Consider the following 20465-nt stretch of genomic DNA (forward strand, 5'->3'; position numbering starts at 1 on the left):
AGTGCCCTGTTGGAAATATCCAAATAATTTATCAGGACGGTATCTCTGATAAAGCAGATTTTACTTGCAATTGCAATGGCGGGCCTCCTGCAAGCAGGAGAGCACGCAGAAAACAGTGTTACATCTTTTATTCACTATTACTTGATGCTTATCTCTTCCTCCCCTGGTTCCTCATTGGCTGAGTACTTCAGGTTCACGATCTTCTCGACACCCAACTAAACATACGGATACTGGAGAAACATCAATTTTTGCTAGCTAAGCATATATCACTAATTAGTTAAATTCTCACACTCACTCATTCAACACTTGGTCACTGTTTCTGGACATCTGCTCGTCCTTGCATAGAGATAAGCTTGGAAGGAGGATAGGGGGGAGTATCTTGATGCCTGCCTGTTGCATCCCAGCCTACCCACAGAGCAAGGCAATCCAGCCTTGTGTAGAGGCCCCGGCTTCTTTTGATGTTTGTTAAGTCTGTTTTTCTTTTGCTGAGGGTCTCTTGTCCAAACAGAGTAGCCCTACAATGTGCTTTCTAGTCCATAACACTATACCTATACTATCTGGAACATTTAAAGACTATTGAAGTTTTTCAAGCAAGAATTAATCACACAATTCAGCAACTATATTTCTAAAGTATTTTACTAACATATGGTGTTTCTACTTTTTCACATCAGCTATTTCTAAGGAGAAGTTACAAAATACAAATACATTGTGCTCTACATCTTCAACACCTTTTTAATATCTAATGCAGAAGCAGCATTCCATTCCTACATGCCCCATGCCTGGAGCTGCCCAAAGCCATGGGTGAGGCCCTAAAGGAGGTGTCCCTATGTCACCGTTGGACTTTGAGGTCCGTTCTAACGCAAATCCATTCCTCGACGCGATGAAAAACAAGATTTCAGAGAGAGCCCTCCCCGCCGCCAGGGGGCGCGCTCGGGTAACGCTGCGCCGCGCGGTGGGAAGTGGCGCGGCGTAGTGACGTCACGGCCACGCCGGGTGGGCCGATGCGGCGGCGGGAGGCGGCCTACGGTGGCCGGTGGGGGCCGAGCGGGCGCGGCGTGGGGCGGCGTGGGGCGGCTGGGTCGGGTCGGTGCGGGCGCCATGGAGTACGTGACGGCCGAGCAGCTGGCCGGCTTCAGCAAGTATAAGGTAGAGCGGCTTAGAGTGTGGCCTGGGGACCCGTGGGAGCCTGGAGGGAGGGAGATGTCGGGAATTTGTGGGGAGTGGGGAGAGTGCAGGGGGTCTGGGGCTTGCGGTCCTGCTGCTGGAGGGGGCAGAATGTAGGGTCTTTTGGCTGGGGGTACGATGGGGTCATTTGGCTGGGGTGGGGGGGGGGGGTCAGGGACGCTATGGGGTCTTTTGGCTGAAGGGGGCAATGGGACACTATGGGGTCTTTTGGCTGGGGGGGGGGGGGTTGATACTGTGAGGTCCTCTGGCTGTAGGTCTGTGCCATGGAGGAGTCTTGCTGCTGCTGCTGGGAGGGCTGCTGTGGGTCTTGGTGCTTTGGGGAGGGTGGGAGGTAGTTTTCTTGGGGCTCTGCCCCACAAAGGAGGGATGCCGTGGTCATACGAAGTGTCATTTGTGGTGCTTTTGTCCTTTTGGGGGCTGATGGGGTGTCATGTTCAGATTGGACATTAGGGTGTATCTGTTCTCTCAGAGAATGCTCAGCCATTGGCACAGCAGCTCAGGGAGATGGTGGGACCACCATCCTTGGAGGTGTTCAATGAAGGTAGAGATGTGACACTGAGGGACGTGGTCAGTGGGCATGGTGGGATGGGTTGGGGTTGGGCTTGGTGAGCTTAGAGGTGTTTTCCAATCTTAATAGTTCTGTGATTCTCAAGTGGGGATGGTGATGATGGGTAGACAGTAAGACTTGACAATATTGGAGTTCTTTTCCAACCTTAATGATTCTATGTAAGCATGCCAGGAGTGTTAAAACAGTTTCAATGCATCTGTGGAGCAAAGCAGGTGATGAGCTTACCTGTAGAGCTGGGTAGTGCTGTCCATGCTGCTCTGCTCTCCTCCTGGAGCAGTCTGTGTATTCAAGCATAGCTGGGGCTTACTCATGCCCTCCTTTTCCACCCTCACTTTCCACCACTATAAGCAATATGTGAGCCTTGCTGGTGCAGAGGTTCCATTCCCAGTTGGATCAAGGGGCAGAAGCCAGCAGAGCGTGTGCTCCAGGGGCGGGACTACGGTCTTGCTGGCAGGAGTAGCCTTGCTCGAAAGATTGTGGTTTTATTGAGTCAATAAGGACTTTGATAAAAGCAGGCAGGTTCGCAGTTAGCGCTCAGAGCGCATCGTGTCTGCTGTATGATGTCTCTGTCTGCTTGGCAGGGCTCTGCTTGTCTTGTTTGCTCTGGGAGTTTGTTTTTCTATGCTATTTTAGCCTTGATGAAGCGGCACAACCCTGTGATACTGAGTGGAGCGTTCCAGCCTTGCTGTGGGCATTGCGCCTTGTCCTCCTGTGCCCTTTCCTTACCTGGTGACCCTGGGTCTGTTACTGCTGATGCAAAGCTGGTTTCCCTTTTGGCTACAGCCAGAAAACTTTTAACAGTGTGAAATGCTCCTAAGGAGAGTGCAGAGTGGGGTATGTGTGAATGGATGTCAATACAAAATGTCAGGAGAGCATTTTAACTTCTGCTGCGTGGCTTTCTTTGAATCGTGTGTTAAACCTCAGCCATGTGACTTGAGTATGTACCCACAGCTGGAAAGTGGTGGGACCAGCCAAAAAGGTGATGCGCAGCCAGTGGCAAACCTGTGCTACAGGAGTCCCTCTGTTCCTGTTGCTGCTTTGGCCAGCATGTTATAGATTGGAGAAAAACCCGGAGGAGGCAACAAGGGAAAGAGCACAACCCTGTTCTCCCCGCAGTGGTGGTTAGTTTTCCTGGAGCAGAAGCGCTTTCTGCAGAGTTGCTTCCTCCAGCTCTTGCTCCTCCTGTGGCTGCCAGGAGTGCAGATGGCGAGCTGGGAGCCAGATGGCTTCAGCTTTGCAGTGTGCACGTTTCTGGCTGGGGAAGGTAGGTGTGTGCCTTCTGGCATAGGCTGGCTGAATGCTGGTAGGGCTGATGTGGAGGGAACCATCTTCTATCAGCCTCTCTGCCTTTATCTGCTCTTGATGGGGCACCAAAGTGCCCTTGTTGGGGTTGAGCAGCAAAATGTTCAGCATTGGCTTAACCTTAAATTGTACTCCTGTCACTTCTTCAGCAGGAGGTTGTACTATTTGGGTATGTACATTTGGGTATAACTTAATCCATGGGACAGAAAGGTTTCTCTTCTGTACCAAATTTACCCCCTTGCCTGTTGGTGCTGAGGTTTTCCCCAGGAGATGCTGCTCGCAGTGGTCAGAAAGCCAAACAGATCCTAAGTGAGTCTGCTCCAGTATTTCCTCTGATAGTTCTGGCAGGTTGGAGGGCTTGTTTTCAGAAATAAAGTTTGCTTTAAGGCTGCAGAGCAATGCATGCCTTGACCTTCCTGTTGAATGCTGAATGTCTTTGGACAAAACCAGGTGCTCTGTTGCTGCTCAGCACTGAATGCCCTCAGCCAGGCTTTGCTGTTCAGGGCTGCAAACCTTTCAGTTGGGTGCCAGAAGTCATGATCTGCTTCTTAAGAGCCAGCCTGCAAATCACTTTCTGGCAAGCTTCTATAAAATAGATTGCAGAGGGGAAAGTGGGTCTGTGTGGAACATTCACAGAGATGTCTGCTCCTGTTTGGCATTCTCAAGGAAAAAGACCTTTCTTCCTCCTAGACTGCCCCCAAGTCCTGTTTTTTGCAGAGCAACCCAAACGTCTCACCCTTGTGCAAGCTTTGTTGAGTGTGGTACCTGGAGCTGGATGCAGAAGAGAGGGGAAGGACGCTTTGTGTGTTGCTTCTTCTTGTGCATCTCGATGAGCTGCATGCAGTCTTTGCAGCTCCTGGGACTCATTTCTGGGGGCTGCCAAAGTGCCAGGAGCAGCTGCAGAAGGGGAAACTGAATGAGGGCAGAGCGCTACGGCTTGGTGATAGTGGCAACTTCCACGGCTGCTCACAGTATTCTGGGGTTCCAGTCACGTGTCCCAAGGTTCCTGCAGACTTTCCTGGTCCAGTGTTATCTTTGCTGGGGGTGATTCATGCCCCGGGGGTGGGGGGAGGACACAGGAAAGCATGGCGTTGGAGCACTGCACCTGCATGGCACGAGAGCTGTGCCCTGAGAGGGGAGGTGATGACACGTGTCCTGCTTGGGTCCAAAGGTGGGATGAGATGCTTTGGGAGCAAACTGTGTGACAGAAAAGCGAGCTTGGGGTTTGGGAAACGTTGCACCCTGGAATCCTTCCATGCCTGTGCTTTGTGCAAGGGGCAGTGATGACAGCAGCAGCATTGCGGAGGATGGCAGCTGCCCCCTCACCCGCGCTCTTGTGAAAGGCTTTTTGTCTCCTTACCTGCGTGGGCAGTGGAACAAAGCCCTCATAGTGTTGCCCTCATGTTTGCTGGGCTGAGAATGGCAACAGCACTATGAGTTGTGCCATTGTCCTGATGTTGGGGCCACAGCAGGTCCAAGCATTGGTTGAGTGCCTTGTGTGTTGCACACATGGGGAGCTTGTATGGTGATGGGTGATGTCTCTTGCGTAGGAGAAGGAAGGAAAGAAGGTTCTTCTCCAGCTGTGTGCTTCTAGAGGAGGAGATGTCTTGTATGGTGCAGTGCAAGCAAGCCCTGTGCATGTTCCCACATAGCAGATGTTTTATGTCAGGAAGTGCTGGGCTGTTACCCCAGTGAGAAGGGTGCTCTGTAAAGTGCCACTTAAAATATTATTTGTTAGAGCTGACACTGTGAGAATTGTATAGAGAATCGTATATCTCTTTATATGACAGAATTGCCACAAGCTATTGTATGGTTTTCTTGCAAGAAAACTTGATTCCTCATTTCCAGAGCCAAACAGAAGGATGCAAGCATCCCCCAGGTAGAGGCACGGGCACACAGGTACATGGGTGCTTTGAACGTGTTTGTCCTGTCCCAGGAAATCCTCTTCTCTTCAGATTCAAGTGCTGTGGAGAGCAGGGCTGCAGATGCTGCACTGCAGGAAGCAGATGGCTGGAAGCTGTCCTGGCAGCCTCACAGGCTCCTCTGGAAATACAAGCCCTGAAGAGATTCCTGCAGATACCCAAGTGTGTGCCAGTGGCTCTTCGGACCAGTGGAACAGCACTACAGCTGGTAGTGAGAACTGCAAGAGAGGCTTTTGATGTTAGCAACCTGGATGGGAGGCTTGAGGCTGCAGCTTGGCTTCTCCTGCAGGGTCCTTAGCAGAAAGGGCGCCGTGCAGGAGAAAAGAACCCTTTGAGTCCTGTTCTTGAATCACTTGCCTCCTCCAGTGGCTCCTTTAATTGTTCTGAGGCTCTGCATGTGCCTGCCTTTAATCAGCCACTTGCTGAAGTACTGTGTTGCACAGGATGCCCAAACCCCAGAGTACTGCCAGATTTCATAACTGCTGAGGTGAGCAGATAGAAGATAGAGGTGCTTTTCTTCTTCTTTTTTTTTCCATCTGTTAAATTCAGGATTTTTGAACCTCTGCCAAATGCAATACCAAAGATATTGAGCACATTTTGGCTAGGGATTCCCTAGCTTCATGGAGGTCGCTGGGGTTGGACTTGGTCATCTTAGAGGTCTTTTCCAATCTGAATGATGCTGTGATTCTCTTCCATGAAGCAGTGGCACAGGTTGCCCAGGGAGGTGGTGGATATCCTTGCAGACAGCCCAGATCAGGTTGGACGGGGCTCTGAGCACCTGATTGAGCTGTAGATGTCTCTGTTCATCACAGGGGTGTTTCAGATGACATTTAAAAGTCCTTTCCAACTCAAATGATTCTAGAATCTGTCTTTTGCTTTGAATTTTTGCTTTGAGTGCCTGATAGATCTTTGCACGCATCTTCTCCACTGCTGTCCTGCTCGGTGTGTGCTGGGCTGTCTGGATGCACCTGGTGTGGGTGTGGAGCCCATCCCCAGATCAATGGCTGCGGTGACACGTAAGGATGGAGCAGCTCACCTTTGGGATACCACTTTGTGGCCCAAAGCTTTTGGCTCTCAGAGTGGTGTTAAATGGGTTTAAATATATCTTAGGTTGCGTACTGCAGAGGTGGTGGCTCTTTCAACTCTTTCAAGAGCCCTGAAAATGAGGCGCTGAGGGACAGTGGGTCAGTGGGCATGGTAGGGATGGGCTGATGGTTGGACCTGGTGATCTCAGTGGTCTTTTCCAACCTTCATGATCCTGTGATTCTCCAGGAGGTAATCCGTGTGTGTTCTACCACAGCAGTCCTCTGTTGGGCGGGGAAGAGATGCTGGGCAATTAATGTAATTAATCTAGAGAGATTGTAGCTTCCCCCCTGAGGTCTGAGAAGCATTCCTGTTTGCTATGGAGCACGAGAAACCAAAGGGAGGATCAGTCCACCTCAGGTCTTTTGAATGGGCACGGAAAGTCTGCTGTTGTTTTGTTGCCTGTTGAGTCTCAGCTGCATTGAACTCCATCATGAAAGTCACTCTCTGCTAATTAACAGTGAGAACTTGGCTGCCGGGACTGCTTGGAAGTGAACCTTGTGGAAACTGACACCTCCCTTCCCATGGCTGGCTCACCAAATGGCTTCGTTATGAGGGCTTGTGTAACTGCCCCGACTCGCTGTGCTTCGAGCCCTGCACGAAGCAGCTGTCAGGGCTTGCAGAATTAATGCATATTTTGCTGTGTTTTTGTTAATTATGAATTTCCTCTTTGCAGAAAGGAAGAAAGGAGACAGGGTGAGGTTGGGTGCTTTGGGAAAAAAAAAAGTGCTTTATTTGTCTCTTTCAAAATGCCTCTGTTGAAACTCAAAGGTAGCCCTCCCCCTCCTTTCTGGTGGTGCCTTGCTTCATCTGCAGTCATTTCCTGATGTGCGTGGGTTTGTGTTTTCCTTTGATAGGTATGGTTAAAAATTGGACTGACTTCTTTTTAGGGGAATCACAATGAATTCTCTTTCCACACCAACTTGCCTGTTCCCCTGCTTCTCTTTGGCACCAGGAGCAGGCTCCCAGATCTGTCAGCTTGAAATCTCATTCCCCTTTATGTACATCAGCCCTCCTCTTTTAAGCAAGAGTAAGAAGGTCTGGTGATGGTTGCAACGTCACACAGAGATAAACTTCTTATAACATTAATATTTCTGCTTTTTCTTCCTGCCCTGGTCCCTTCATTCCCTGTTCCAGGAGCTTGTTGCTGATCCTCCTAGAGCTACATCCCTGCCACCGGCCTCTGAGCTCTCCCACCCTGTGCTCACCATCTGTGCAGCCTTCCTGCAACCTCAGATATTTAACACTCCCAAACACAGCGAGCTCCTGGATGTGGCTGAAATAGGCAGGATTAAGCACCCAGCGTGTGGCCAGCTCTGGGAGTCATCTCTGCCTGGATGGCTTCTACTGGTGCTGTGCATCCCGCTGTGTGTTTTCTACCTCTGCAGTACGTCTGCTGTGCCATAAAGCTGTTGTCCCAATGAGCACTGCTGCTGTGTGCTCCTGAGCACCTTTCCTGCCTCCTGATCTGCAGGGAAGAACGAGCCTCTCCCCAGTGGCTTTGCTGCAGGAGCAGTCCTATGGGTGTGTTGCAGAAGGCAGGGATAATCTCAGCAAGAACTGTGGTTCTGACCATGAGAGGCTGTGGGCAGGGCAGAAATCCTGCTTTCCCAATTTAATTCGCACACCCTGTGGGGCTTGGAGAGTGCAAGCAAGGCTTCTCAGTGTTGTAGGAAAGGAGTTCTCGCAGGAAAGCAGTTCTGACTTTGCTGTATATTTAACCTCTAATGAATGAGCACTGAAAAATGGCCAAGGGAGGGATATGGTGCCAGCACTGAGACTTGCTGGGTAAGGCTTGGGGATGCTGGCATCCCTCAGAGCCAAACCCTCTGTTCATGCGACAGTCCTGTGCTCGCCACTGCCAGTGTGCTCCATTCTTACAGTGCCTGAGAACTGACCTTAGAGAAGATCAGCAGGACTCAAGTTAATAAGTACCATTAAAGCACGATGCGGCATGTAATGCATCAGCAGAGCGTGGGCATAGTGCAGACGTGGCTTGTTTGTGCTGGCACAGCTCTGCTTGATGACAGTTGCCGTGGATTGTCAAGTTCACAGCCTCCTGGCTTACCTTGGGCCCCATGGGAAGAGGCTCTTAGCCTTGTGCTCCCTTTGCACTTAAGGAGATTTGTAGGAAATAGCCTTATGGATGTGCTGGGGCTCCTTCTGCTTTGTTCTTGCCTCGGGGCTCCCCCAGCCCACCCCAAAGCCCTCTGTGTGTTTTGTGCTGGGCGCCAGCGTGATGAAGTGCTTTCTGCTGTTGGTAGCTGGGTTACTTAAAAGCTGTATTGTTTTATTGGTCGGGAGAGCTATTAGGAGAATCTGGGCTATAAATATGTGTCTCTTCCTTGGGCGTGTAATTGGATCTTCCAGAAATCACAGAATATAATTGAACTACTTGGATTGGAAGGGACCAACCACTGCTGTGGGTAGGGACTCCTCCCATAGACCAGGCTGTCTGAGGTCCCATCCATGGCCTTGGGCACTGCCAGGGATGGGGCACCCACAGCTCTGCGCAGCAGTGCCAGGGCCCCACTGCCCTCAGAGTAAAGAATTTCTTCCTAACATCTAACCTAAGCCTCACCTCTTTTGGTTTGTAGCCATTACTCCTTGTCTTATCACTAGCAGACTGTGTCTTTTGTTATAAGCTCCTTTTAAGTGTTGAAAGACCTCCATGACATTGCCCCAAAGCCTTCTGTTCTCCATGCTGAACAACCCCAGCTCTCAGCCTTTATAGGAGAGAAATGTTCCATTTGCACAACTGACGCTGGTTTCAAGCTAGAAGAGCCACTCCTCTCTCTAACTTCCATAATGATGGGCACCAGCTCAGTGGAGTGCCGTGGCTGCTGGGACCATGGTGGTGTCCTGTGGGCCATGCTGGGGTGCTGCCTGTATTTACAGCCTTTCATGTAGCTTCCTTTGTTTGGAAATGTTGTCCAGCAGAATTGGAGATGGGGTGCGGTGGATGGGGGAAGCCTCAGCCTGGAAGGGGTTTTAGAGCAAATGATACCACTTCAGTTGGAAAAAGCCTCCTGGAGGTAAATCTCATGGCAGTACTGATGGGAAATGTCCCTGTGTGGCCAGGGAATGTGTAGGCAAGAGAGTGGAGGGCATGTGGATAAGCTGACTGGATGCAAGGGGCTCAGCTGGTGGGGATGGAGCACGGGGAAGCTGCAGTGTGCCAACTGTGAGATTGATGCTGCAGAGTTGGCTGGGCCGTATTCTTGAGAAGCTTAAAACCAAAACCCCATGGGAGTGAATCCTTCCTGCTTCTGTAAGGAGAAGCAGTGACTGTGTGCACGGTGCTATTTTAGAGCAGTGTCCATTACAGCTGTCTGTCTGCTTTGAGAAGGAGCCTCTGGGGCATATGAAATTCCTTCCATTTGTCCTTTCCTCCCTGAAAATAAGGCAGAAATCTGAGTCCTGACTGCTGGCCCTGATAGAAAAAATGACTTGGGGAAGGATGTTAGTCGTTAGATGGATGTGTAGAGGTTCAGAATGGAGAAGGAGATGCTGGTTTTTAGGAAGGATGAGGCAGCTGGAGGACAGCAGGTACATGTGTGTTAAGTGGAGCACTGCTGGGCTTAGAGCCTCATGGCCATCAGCCCCAACTTTCTGGAAAGGAAACCAGAGCATTAGTAAGCCTCTGCAAAACAGCTGAGCATTACCCCCCAAAATAGGGTCATTCTGAATCTTTGAGCTCTGCATGCAAGTCAGCAGTGTGGGGAAAAGCTGCTTATTGCTTCTTACCCCCAGTGTGTGGAGAGAGGAGAGGAGAGATGTGCTGGGATGTGGCCTGGAAACCTCCCCAGGGTGCTTTCCAAACAGGAGTAGACTCCAGAGTGCTTCCCCTGCCTTGCTCCTGGTGAGGCATCTGTTTTCTTGTTCCAAGCTGTTATAGGGATAATGAGATTTAATCAGTCTCAGCTCTCCTCCCCTAGTTGGTAGTTAGCCCAAATCCTATTATCTCATAAATTGTTTGAAATTCTGTCCTTTGAAACTGCACTAAGCTGGGATGGAAATTCCTCATGGCTTAGCCTTCATCTCATGTGATGTCAAGCTCAGGCTTTAGTTGCTCTGCTACAGCTCCTGTAGGCTTGCTGGTACTGTAAGATCGAGGCAAGTGGGTTAATAGTGCTTGGTTAACTCCTAGTGAAACAGAGTGATCTGTTAGGAGGGGAAGGGCTGGTGGGAGCAAAAATATCTGCTAAAGGTGGGGTTGAGCCCGTTAGGAATGTGGGAAAGGAATGATACAAGCACTGAGACGGCTGGGAGAAATAAGTGGGCTTTCTTCCACCCATTGGTTGAAAGCCTGGCAAAGTTGTGCTTGAAGCTACCCATGATGGATGCATTGGGAGCACTGAGCACTGCAGTGCTTCCTTTGAACAACCAAATTCCCCTTGTCTCAGAGAGAGCATAGGTTGTGTCCCAGGTTGGGTGGAGGCTTTGATCGTTCTCCCCCATTGCTCTTGAGCTTTCCCCTGCTATGGGGTGACAGCAAGCACCAATGCTCAATGCTTTGTGGGTGCCGTTCCAAGGTTCATCACCTGAAACACGTGAGCTGAGCAATGTTGTAGTAAATTGAACTGCTTTTCTTGGGGCGCTTATCAAAGTGATTATTGGGGAAGAGGACTTTAGACAGAGTGATGTTGGCTGGGAAGAGGCTGTGAGCTGGAGAGCAGATAACAGCTTGTGGTGCTTTGAGAGCCAAATGATGTCGAAATTTAACTTTTGAGCTGGAACCCGTTCCATTGTTTGAGTCTTTTGTTTCTGTGCCCCATGTCTCCATCCAGCCCAGGTCACTGTGCTGGGGGCTGCCAAATGACCCTTTGCTGCTTGAACTGTAACGGGGTGTGTAGGATTTGGAGGTGATTGTGGATATGCAGTGGTGTACGTGGCAAGGTGCTGATGGGTTGACTTGGTGATCTCAGAGGTCTTTTCCAACCTATGATTCTATGACTTAGGTCCTGCAGAACAAGGGAGGGGGTTGGAGCTCTTGCTCGTAAATATCTTCTGCCTTTCTGGAAGGAGAAGATCTCTTCCAAGTGATTGGAGATGAGTGTGACAGCGAGAGCTGTCATCTCAATGGCTGTAATCTGGACTGAAATGTACCAGCTCTTACACAGGACTTTTGTGATTGCTCACTGTCCTCTGTTCATAACTCTGTTCCTGGCGCAAGCACTCCTGCAATGCAAAGACTTGGGTAGCAAGTGAAGCCTTGACATTCAGGCTCTTTGACTTGCTTCAAGAAGTCTTGGAGCCCTAACTGTTATTTTTTGACTTTTATTTCTCCTCTCATTCACAGTACAGTGCCGTGGACAGCAACCCTCTGTCTGTGTATGTCATGCATCCCTTCTGGAACACGATAGTGAAGGTAAGACCTCCTCCTGCCCTGACTGGGACAGCAGAACACCACTTGCTGCCAAGACTTCTGCAGCTGAAAGGCCCCGCTTGTGTGAAAAGACCTGCTTCCTTTGGGGTGTGACTAATTAAGTGGGCATGACCTTCCCAGCTGGCAGCCTGCCCTGAGCTCACTGCACTGCAGCCTGAAGCTTCGTGCTGCCCATGATGTTGGATGCAACCAAGCAGTGTTGTCTAACGCCCAGATGATTGTAATGAGGTCTCTGTTGCAGCCTTGTTGCACATTTTAATGAGCTCATTTGTTCTTTTGCTGCTTTCCCGTAGATCTTCCCTACTTGGCTGGCCCCAAATCTCATAACATTTTCTGGCTTCCTGCTGCTTGTCTTCAACTTCTTCCTCATGGCATACTTCGACCCTGACTTTTACGCTTCTGGTAAGGCTGCCTTTTTCTGTTTGGATGTAAAGCATCAGAAGGGTGTGTGCTGTCACCTCCTCTGCTGTGACTTCCTGTGCTCGTTGCAAAGCACTTTCAGCCTGGGTTCCCAGGCAGTGTCAGGAAGGGATGGTGTTCAGGGGCTCAAGTTTCTGGGCTTTGCAGTGAGGACTTGTCCAAGTGACACCTTCCTGCTGGGTGCATTTGCTCCTGGCTGGCTGTGTGCAAGTGAAAGAGGAAGGAATGGCCAAATCTGAAGAGGATTCAGCTCTGCTTTCACGATGGGCTAAAGCTAGTGCCCTCATTTTGAAATCAAAAGTGTGGGAAACTCTGCTTTCCTGAAGTTAGGGAGTAGAGCCTTTTAATTTGCATCCCAGCTAATTGCCCTCTTGCAAAAACGTGCTGGCCCCACATTCAAACTAACAAAGACCATGTCACTGTTCTGTATCATGCAAGGATGTGCACAGCTTTGAATGTGTAACAGAACCACTGTTGATCTGTTAATGAATCTGAAAGTTGTTGTCTCCTTGTTCATGAAAATGTCTCAGAGAATTCAGCATGTGATAACTCTCAGTCACTTATGGTAGTTTTCTTTCCGTATTTTAGCTTCCTTGACAGATTTGATCTTAGGTTGCTCAGAACAGTTCATGGTATCAATCCACAGCAACATTTGGTGGCACTGCTGGTGCCCGTAGGAGACCTCTATTCATCCTCATGTGAGGCTGTGCCAAGAAGCAGCTTCCTGCTTTTTCAGGTGTACCTTTGGGCTCGCAGAGTTGCAAACAGCTCAGCTGTCTGCCTGCTGAGAGTGCTGGAGAAGCAGACTGGGTGGGATTTCCCCATGTGTGGCTGCAGAGGCAGGGTGTAACCACATGGAGTCATGGAATCGCATCTCTAAGAGATTCTGTTTGGTGCTCTGAGCAAGCAGTGGAGGAGTGCTTGATCTGCTCACACTTCCATGGGATAGTTTTGGGCTATGTTTGCTAGCTGCCATCACAAGATTTTAGATCCTGTGACACAGAGGGACAAGTATGTCTTGGAAAGTGAAGTCGTAGGTTTCCTGTTGTGGAACAGCTCTGCTATCTCATCCTGCCATCTCAGTTTCACTCAGTTGTGTGGATACTTTGTCCTGGTGACCTGGTGATCTACGTTTTATGCATCTTGTGCCAAAATAAACCCACTGAGCATACACACTGAGCTCTCTACCCTTGGGTCTTTCTGATCCCTGCAGCTCCTGACCACCAGCACGTTCCAAATGGAGTATGGGTCGTTGTGGGTCTCCTCAACTTCATTGCCTACACATTAGGTAAGACTTCATCTGGCTGTCTGGGGGATTTGTGTTGGTTTTGTTCCTGCTGCAGCTGCATGTTGGCTTATCTCTGAGCCCACTGAGGTATCTTTGATTCTGAACTTCAGCCGTACCCTGCTCCAGGGCAATTTCCAGGAAGTGTTTTGCCAAGTGGATGGAAGGAAGGGGGCCCAGAGCAGCTGATGCCAAAGGAGGATGCTGGAACTGGCTTGGAGGTGATCTGGGAATTCTGTCACTGGTCTGCTTTAAATAAAGTCGTCAGACTTTCCCTCTATTTCGTTTTTCAGTCCTGAGGAGAGCTGGGGAGTGGTACCTCCAAAAGCATTGCATAGAGGATGGAGGTCGTGGGAGTTTCTGTTTGCTGGCTGCACACACTTTGTCAGCTGCAACCTGGCCCATTGCTCTGTGTAGAGGTATCCACAAAACTCACTGTTTTTGGAGTGTGTCCAGTAATACAACTCCTGTTTTTCCTTGCTCTCTTTCCAGATGGTGTTGATGGCAAACAAGCTCGCAGGACCAACTCCAGCACACCCTTAGGAGAGCTTTTTGACCATGGCCTGGACAGCTGGGCTTGTGTGTACTTCGTTGTGACAGTCTACTCCACCTTTGGCCGGGGCTCCACGGGTGTCAGTGTCTTCGTTCTCTACCTCCTGTTATGGGTGGTGTTGTTTTCATTCATCCTCTCCCACTGGGAGAAGTATAACACAGGGATTCTCTTCCTGCCCTGGGGATATGACATCAGCCAGGTGGTAAGTATGCACCCCAGCCTCTGCTTGCCTTCAGCAGAAGCTCAGCAGGCTGCTGATGTGCCTGGAAGCATGAAAGGCCCTAAGCTTTGTAATGCAGTGATCTTGTGGGGGTTGCCTTTAGCAGGAGGCACTCAGCAGCACTAGGAGTCCTGTGCGTGCAGAAGGGAGCAGGCTGTTTGCATCACTTTGAGCTGCGATTGCATTCATTAATCGCTGTCATGTGGCACTAGGAATAAAACTTCTCCAAAATCTTAAATTCAAGGAACTTTGTTTCTGGACTGGATGACCTTTATGGATCCCTTCCAACTCAGGATAGTCCAGGACTTTCTGCAAGAAACGAGGCTTGAAGAATGGATATTGCCTTGTGTTTCCTCTGCCTGGTTCCTAGGTGCTCTCCATGTCCTAACTGCCTAAGTTGTTGCTCTACTTAGTCTCTATTATAGCTACTTTCAAGCCTAGAAGTTTAGGGTGCCTTTTGCAATTAGGACATTTGTCAGAATGGGTAAAATTCAGCTCTGCTGCTTCCAGGTGCCTGTCCTAGCCAGGGTACAGCACCAGGCAGCACACCATTCGTATTCTGTCTTGCTAGATCCTGGGTGGGGAATGCAACAGGCTGGAAGAAGTATAACCAAAGCAGCTGTGTTAATTGCAATAATCATCTCTACTGGTACAATGTAGCTATGACCATATTCTAACCCACTCCTCCAAAAATATTGCTCGTGCTTTTGGACCTCTGCCTAGCACAGGAAGGCAAGGGTAGAGGACTTCACACAACTTCAGGATTACCACTGCAATTGAAGGATCCCTTCATAGCCCATTCCCAGTCATGGCCTCAGCAGATGGATAACAGGAATCCAGAGCTGATCAATGTGTAATACACAACACATCTCCACGTTACACTTCGAGCTGTGTAAGGGCACCTTTGCTCCAGCTGCAAGGAGCAGATCCTGGTTGTGTTATTCCCTGCAGCAGCAGCAACACAAGGGATGCTTCTAAGAAACTGTTATTTTAAACTTCTGATCAGTGGGGATAATGGCACATGATGTAGCTCAAATGCACGTGCTGAGCTGCCATTCCCCTGAGCTACATGCTGCTCACGCCTGCCTGTCCTCTGCTTTCTTTCAGACCATTTCAATTGTCTACATAGTGACAGCCATTGTGGGAGTAGAGGCCTGGTATGCACCTTTCCTGTTTAATTTCTTATATAGAGACCTATTCACTACAATGATTATTGGTAAGAAACTCCATGTTGAAGCCTGTCTTTTAAAAAAAAAAAAAAAAATCAACTTTTTTTTTCCCCCAAACCCAATGTCTTTATTATTTTATAATGATGTTGTGTTTGCTGTAATGAGAAAAGCTGGGGCTGCTGCAGAGAGGGAGGACGTAGCTATGGAATGGGGAAAGCAGCTCTCTTTGGGGGTCCTGTCCTTTGTGCACCCATCCAAAAGTTCAATCCAAGGGTGCATAACCTTCCTGCAGAAGGGCTGGCTGCTCTCCCTAGTGGAATCAGAACAAAGCAGGGAATAATGCAGGTGGAACCTGGGGAGAGCTATCTTTGCTTAATGTTATTTGGCTTATTCAGAAACTTCTCTCACTCTAGGCCCTTTTCTATAGGGGCTAATTATTGCTACTTAATTACAAGTCGACGTGTCTTGGGTTGTTGCATTAAGAAAAGTGCAAGCATCAGATTGAAGCAAGTGGATATTCTGAGCTTTTCTTTGGTAGCCACATACTTTCATATATGAACAATAAATGCACTTTTCCTTTGTGAAAAACAGGGCAGGATGTGCATGTGGACTGGATTTGTGCATCTGAATAGGAGTGAGGTGATTAAAAGCAGGAAGATGTACAGCTCTGTTAAAATACCTTCTGCTGTGTAAATGTGGAAGAGCTGTGATGCACTTTCATGGCTTTGACCGTAGGGTCCCATTAAAGACAATATCATAATTATGCTTTGAGCAGTTGTGAAGTTTAACACTGAGCTTCTTAATGCAGCTTTTCAACACTGGAAATTCATTGCGTTGAACTCAAATTCCATTTACTTAGCTTGTAATTACAACTCCTGAACCAGAATCTCAAGCACCTGCTTGGAAACGTGCTGAGCTGCTCTTTGTGCACCTCTGAGCTGTTCTGCTTGCAGGCAGCTGAAACCAGAGCACAGTCACTGCGGGGTGCACACAGTGGCCTCTTCTGCATGGGCAGTAATGTGGCTCTTTCTCTTTCAGCTTGTGCTCTCACCGTGACGCTGCCGATGAGCCTGTATAACTTCTACAAGTAAGTTCTTCCCTCCTGGTGTTGGCACCTTTGCAAGAACTCCCAGAGCCTTTTACAGTTTCTTTAGTTGTCAGATGAATGTTTCCAGGATGACAAAGTGGCTTTTGTACATCAGAGGGTTCCGCTTTGCAGGGTGCAAACTGCTCAGCAGCTTGCTGAAGAACTCACAAATTCTGCAGGCTCGTTCTGTTGTTTGCTGCCCACGTAATTCAGGAGCTTCTTGGATTTGGGGTTACCAGTGAAAGTTTGCATCTTCCTCACCTGACTGTGGTTATTGACTGTTTGCTTTTCAGGGCCTATAAAAAGAACACCTTGAAGCACCACTCCGTTTATGAGATCATGCTGCCACTGGTGTCCCCAGTGTTGCTTTTTGCTCTCTGCACCAGTTGGATCTTTGTTTCACCTATGGACATCCTGGAGGTCCATCCCAGGCTCTTCTATTTCATGGTTGGAACCGCCTTTGCTAACATTTCTGTGAGTGGTTTTGCTTTATGCTTCAGTTTAGCCCCTGGGAAGAGTGAAACCTCTCTTGACGAAGTAGAACACGGTTTCAGTGAGAGGAAGGAAGGGAGATGTGAAGTTTTAACTTGTGACAGTTGTGCTGTTTTGCTCTGCCTGAAAGAACGAGCAGCAAAACAGGCAGGGCCTGGGGTCTGCAAATATCACAGGCCTTGGTGCTACAGCTCTCAGCTCTTGAGAAACTACAGAAATAATTGTGTCTGTTTGTGCACGCTCTTTTTGGGGGACAAAATTAAAATGGGAGGGGCTGAAGCTTTTGTCCAAGTCTGATTTAGCTGCATATTGCATCCGTGCCTGCTTGAGAGTTGAGCACTGCTAGCTGTGCTCATTATCTCAGATCTGTGTGTCTGTACTGCCCCATGTCCATACTCTGGTCCAGCAGCTCGTGCTGCTTACAGTGTGGATAACGTGGTAAGGAATTCTGGTGTGCAGGCAGATCCTGAAAAAGAAACTGAGTGAAAGGTACACATGTGACTTTCCCCCTGCGCTGTGTACAGCTTTGGGTTTGCAGGATTGGTGCTGGTGTGGGCTCTGACTGCTTTCTCTCCCTGCAGTGCCAGCTGATCGTCTGTCAGATGAGCAGCACTCGCTGCCAGCCTCTGAACTGGATGCTGCTGCCCATAGCCCTGGTGCTCTTCGTGGTGGTGTCTGGTTTTGCACCCAGCAGCGAAGCACTTCTCCTCTACCTGTTAACTGCATTCCTCACCCTGGCGCACATCCACTATGGAGTGGTCGTGGTAGGTGAACCTGGCACATGGGCGTTGGGCTGAATGCTCAGGAGCTGCTCCCTGGGGCAGAAAATGCTCTGCTTTAAAGGGCTGGTGTCAGTTTTATAGCTCTCCATGAAGACCTCAAGCTGAGCTGGATTTAAAGCAAGCTTCCAGCAATGTGGGTGGGGGCTCCTTTGCCATGCAGGAGTCTGAAACAAATCCTTGCATCTCTGCTGCTGTTTAGCACGCTGTGGCTGTGATTTTAACCTAGAAACCAGCTCATAGGTCTGCCCATCTGGGTGACCCACACCCCAAGGCAGTGGGAAGGGCTCCCGTGGATACCCACAGCAGTGGATGTGATGTCTGCATGGTGGACAGGAGTGTTCAGTTTGGGAGTTTTAGTATAAAAAGTTGATCTGCTGTGGGTGTCACTGTGGTTGAGCTCAATCTGGAGCCACAGGGACACAGAGCTGATGTGGAGCATGGTGATGCTGTGGCTGTGTAGAGATCCAGGGACCGATTTGTTCCCCTTGGTCTGAGCAAACTCTGCCTGAATTTTGATTAAGAGAGAAAACAAATTCAGAGGAGGCCAAATCCCATTAGAAATGCCCCAGGAAGCTGCTGAGGAAGTAGGGCAAGGGCCCCCCTGGTGCTGCCATGTCACGCACCTTCCTTGTATGGCCCTGTGTCCTCAGTGCTGCATCACTGACACAGAGCCTCCATGAGTCAAGTTTGAGCTGTAATTACAGCAAGGAAGTAATACCCACGTTGTCTTGTCTTTCCAATTAGTGTAATGAGACTTATGTACGAGAAGGATTTGAATAGCTAAGAAGCTTTAAATAAATTTGGTCTTGGAGTCACTGTTGGAGACGGGGCTGAGGACGGTGTAATCCCATCTGCTCAGATTGCCCATCCCTGCAGTGAGTTTTCCAGCTCTCTACTCCCCTGAGTTTGTGTTGCCCCCACTTCCAGTTTTCCAGGTGCCCATCTGTGTAGTATCCTCTCTCAGGATGGAAGAACCTTGATAGTGATGCATAGCACACAATCCCAAATTATTATGAATCTGGGAGCACCATTTTGGAATAGATGCTCTGCCCTGGCTTGCTGCTGGTCTCAGCACTGTTTTCTATTGGCTTTGCAATGACTGAACACTGGTGCCACATTGTAGATTTTATCCACTGTCTGCTGCACTGCTTTTTGTGGTTCTACAGGTGTTGCTCTTTCACCCTGATATGGAAAGGCTGAATACTTTCCCTCACCCCACAAAGCAGATTCCTGCTTTTCCATTGCATCTCTCAGCCCTTTGTGGTGCTCTCATTTCTTAGAAGACACAGTGAAAGCTCAGGCTGCTGTAAAAAGGACCTGGTGATCCAAAACTTGTTTTGGCTACCCTCCACTCTGCAACCCTCCTGTGTCAATACCCAGCACTTGACCCCCAGCTCTAACTGTGAACGCATTCAGGGACTGCTGTGCCTGAGAAGGGGAGGATGGAGATAGAATCATAGAATCACCAAGGTTGGAAAAGACCTCAAAGCTCATCCAGTCCAACCGTTCACCTATTCCCAACAGCTCCCACTAAACCATGTCCCTCAACACAACATCCAGCCTTTCCTTGAACACCCCCAGGCTCAGTGACTCCACCACCTCCCTGGGCAGCCCATTGCAGTGCCTGACCACCCTTTCTGAAAAGTAATACTTCCTCATGTCCAGCCTGAATCTCCCCTGCCGTAGCTTGAAGCCATTCCCTCTGGTCCTATCACTGATGACACGAGAGAAGAGGCCGACCCCCAGCTCACTACAACCTCCCTTCAGGAAGTTATAGAGAGCAGTGAGGTCTCCCCTGAGCCTCCTCTTCTCCAGGCTGAACATTCCCAGCTCCTTCAGCCTCTCCTCATCAGCCCTGTGTTCCAGACCCCCTCAAGACCCCCCAACCAGCTTTGTTGCCCTCCTTTGAACACATTCCAGGGCCTCAATGTCTTTCTTGCAGTGAGGGGCCCAATAAGCTCCTCACTCAGATAAGCCTGCTTCAGGGCAGGATAGGCTATTGAATCATAGAATCATTGGAAAAGACCTCTAAGATCATCAAGCTCAAACCAACCCATCATGCCCAATGGCTATCCACTTCCCTCAGTGCCACAGTCCCAGGATGGTGACCCCTCCAACTCCCTGGGCAGCTGTGCCACAGCATCGCAGCTCTTTCAGAGAAGAAACTCCTTCCTAATTGCATCTGTTCTTCAGCACTCATCCAGCTGCTGCAAATCTCTGCTGCCTAAAACCTTCCAGGGAAGGGCATGGGGAAATCTGGAGAACTGGGGCAATGCAGTGTGGGCAATGATGGGGAAAGCAAGCACAGTGGGATAGCAGGGCTCTGCCAGTTTCCTCCTCGTGCCATCAGCTTTGCTAACTCTGTCCTTGTTCCTAGGTGAGCCAGCTGAGCAGGCATTTCAATATACGACCCTTCTCACTAAAGAAACCCACGCCGGATTGACTAGAAATGGAGGAAGAGAAAATCAGCTTGCGGTCTGCAGAAGTACTGTAAATATCTGCTGCAAATACCTGTAAATAGTTCAACCATCACCACAGATCTAAACCTATCCTCTGGACAGACATCAGGGCAACGTACACGCGGTATCCAGTGCAGCCAGGGCGGGACTGGTACGGGGCAGCCTCTGCTGCTGTTCAACCAACACAAGCCTACAGTTTTGGGTGAAGCTGGACAAGCTTCAGATCGCCTTCAGGTCACTACTACTGTATTTCAGACCAGCTGAATGTTCCCAGTGCAACCTCAATCCCCAGCACTTGTTCAGGTAAAGCCGGTTGGGGATGCAAATGGCTTTACCTGAGCAAAGCACCTTGACCTATCACCAAACCCAGCATAACAGCTGATTTCTGCAAGGTCAGGGGGACGTCCTTGTGGTCGAGTTCCTGTCTTTCCCTAACCCTCTTAGCCTTCGTCCTGAGCTGGTACTTAAGGAGCAGGTGGTGACAGTTTTCTCACATTCTGTCCTGCCTTCTTGCACTCATTTGTTTGGACAAATGCTGGCACCTTTTTG

At 49.4% G+C, this 20465-nt stretch overlaps 1 protein-coding gene across 1 annotated transcript; it reads left to right on the forward strand.

The window, feature by feature from the left end:
- Window positions 1-1098: 1098 nt before the first annotated feature.
- SELENOI (selenoprotein I) lies at window positions 1099-19951 on the forward strand (the record flags this gene model as incomplete). The annotated part of the gene is made up of 10 exons (XM_079550510.1): window positions 1099-1146; window positions 11363-11431; window positions 11743-11851; window positions 13083-13157; window positions 13647-13909; window positions 15035-15143; window positions 16135-16183; window positions 16477-16657; window positions 17257-17439; window positions 19835-19951. 10 exons carry the CDS (start codon window positions 1099-1101, stop codon window positions 19949-19951), a joined length of 1203 nt encoding a protein of 400 aa, XP_079406636.1.
- Between the last annotated feature and the right edge of the window lie 514 nt (window positions 19952-20465).

This window comes from Tetrao urogallus (genome assembly GCF_951394365.1).
Source record: "Tetrao urogallus genome assembly, chromosome: 2".
Lineage (NCBI taxonomy): Eukaryota > Metazoa > Chordata > Aves > Galliformes > Phasianidae > Tetrao > Tetrao urogallus.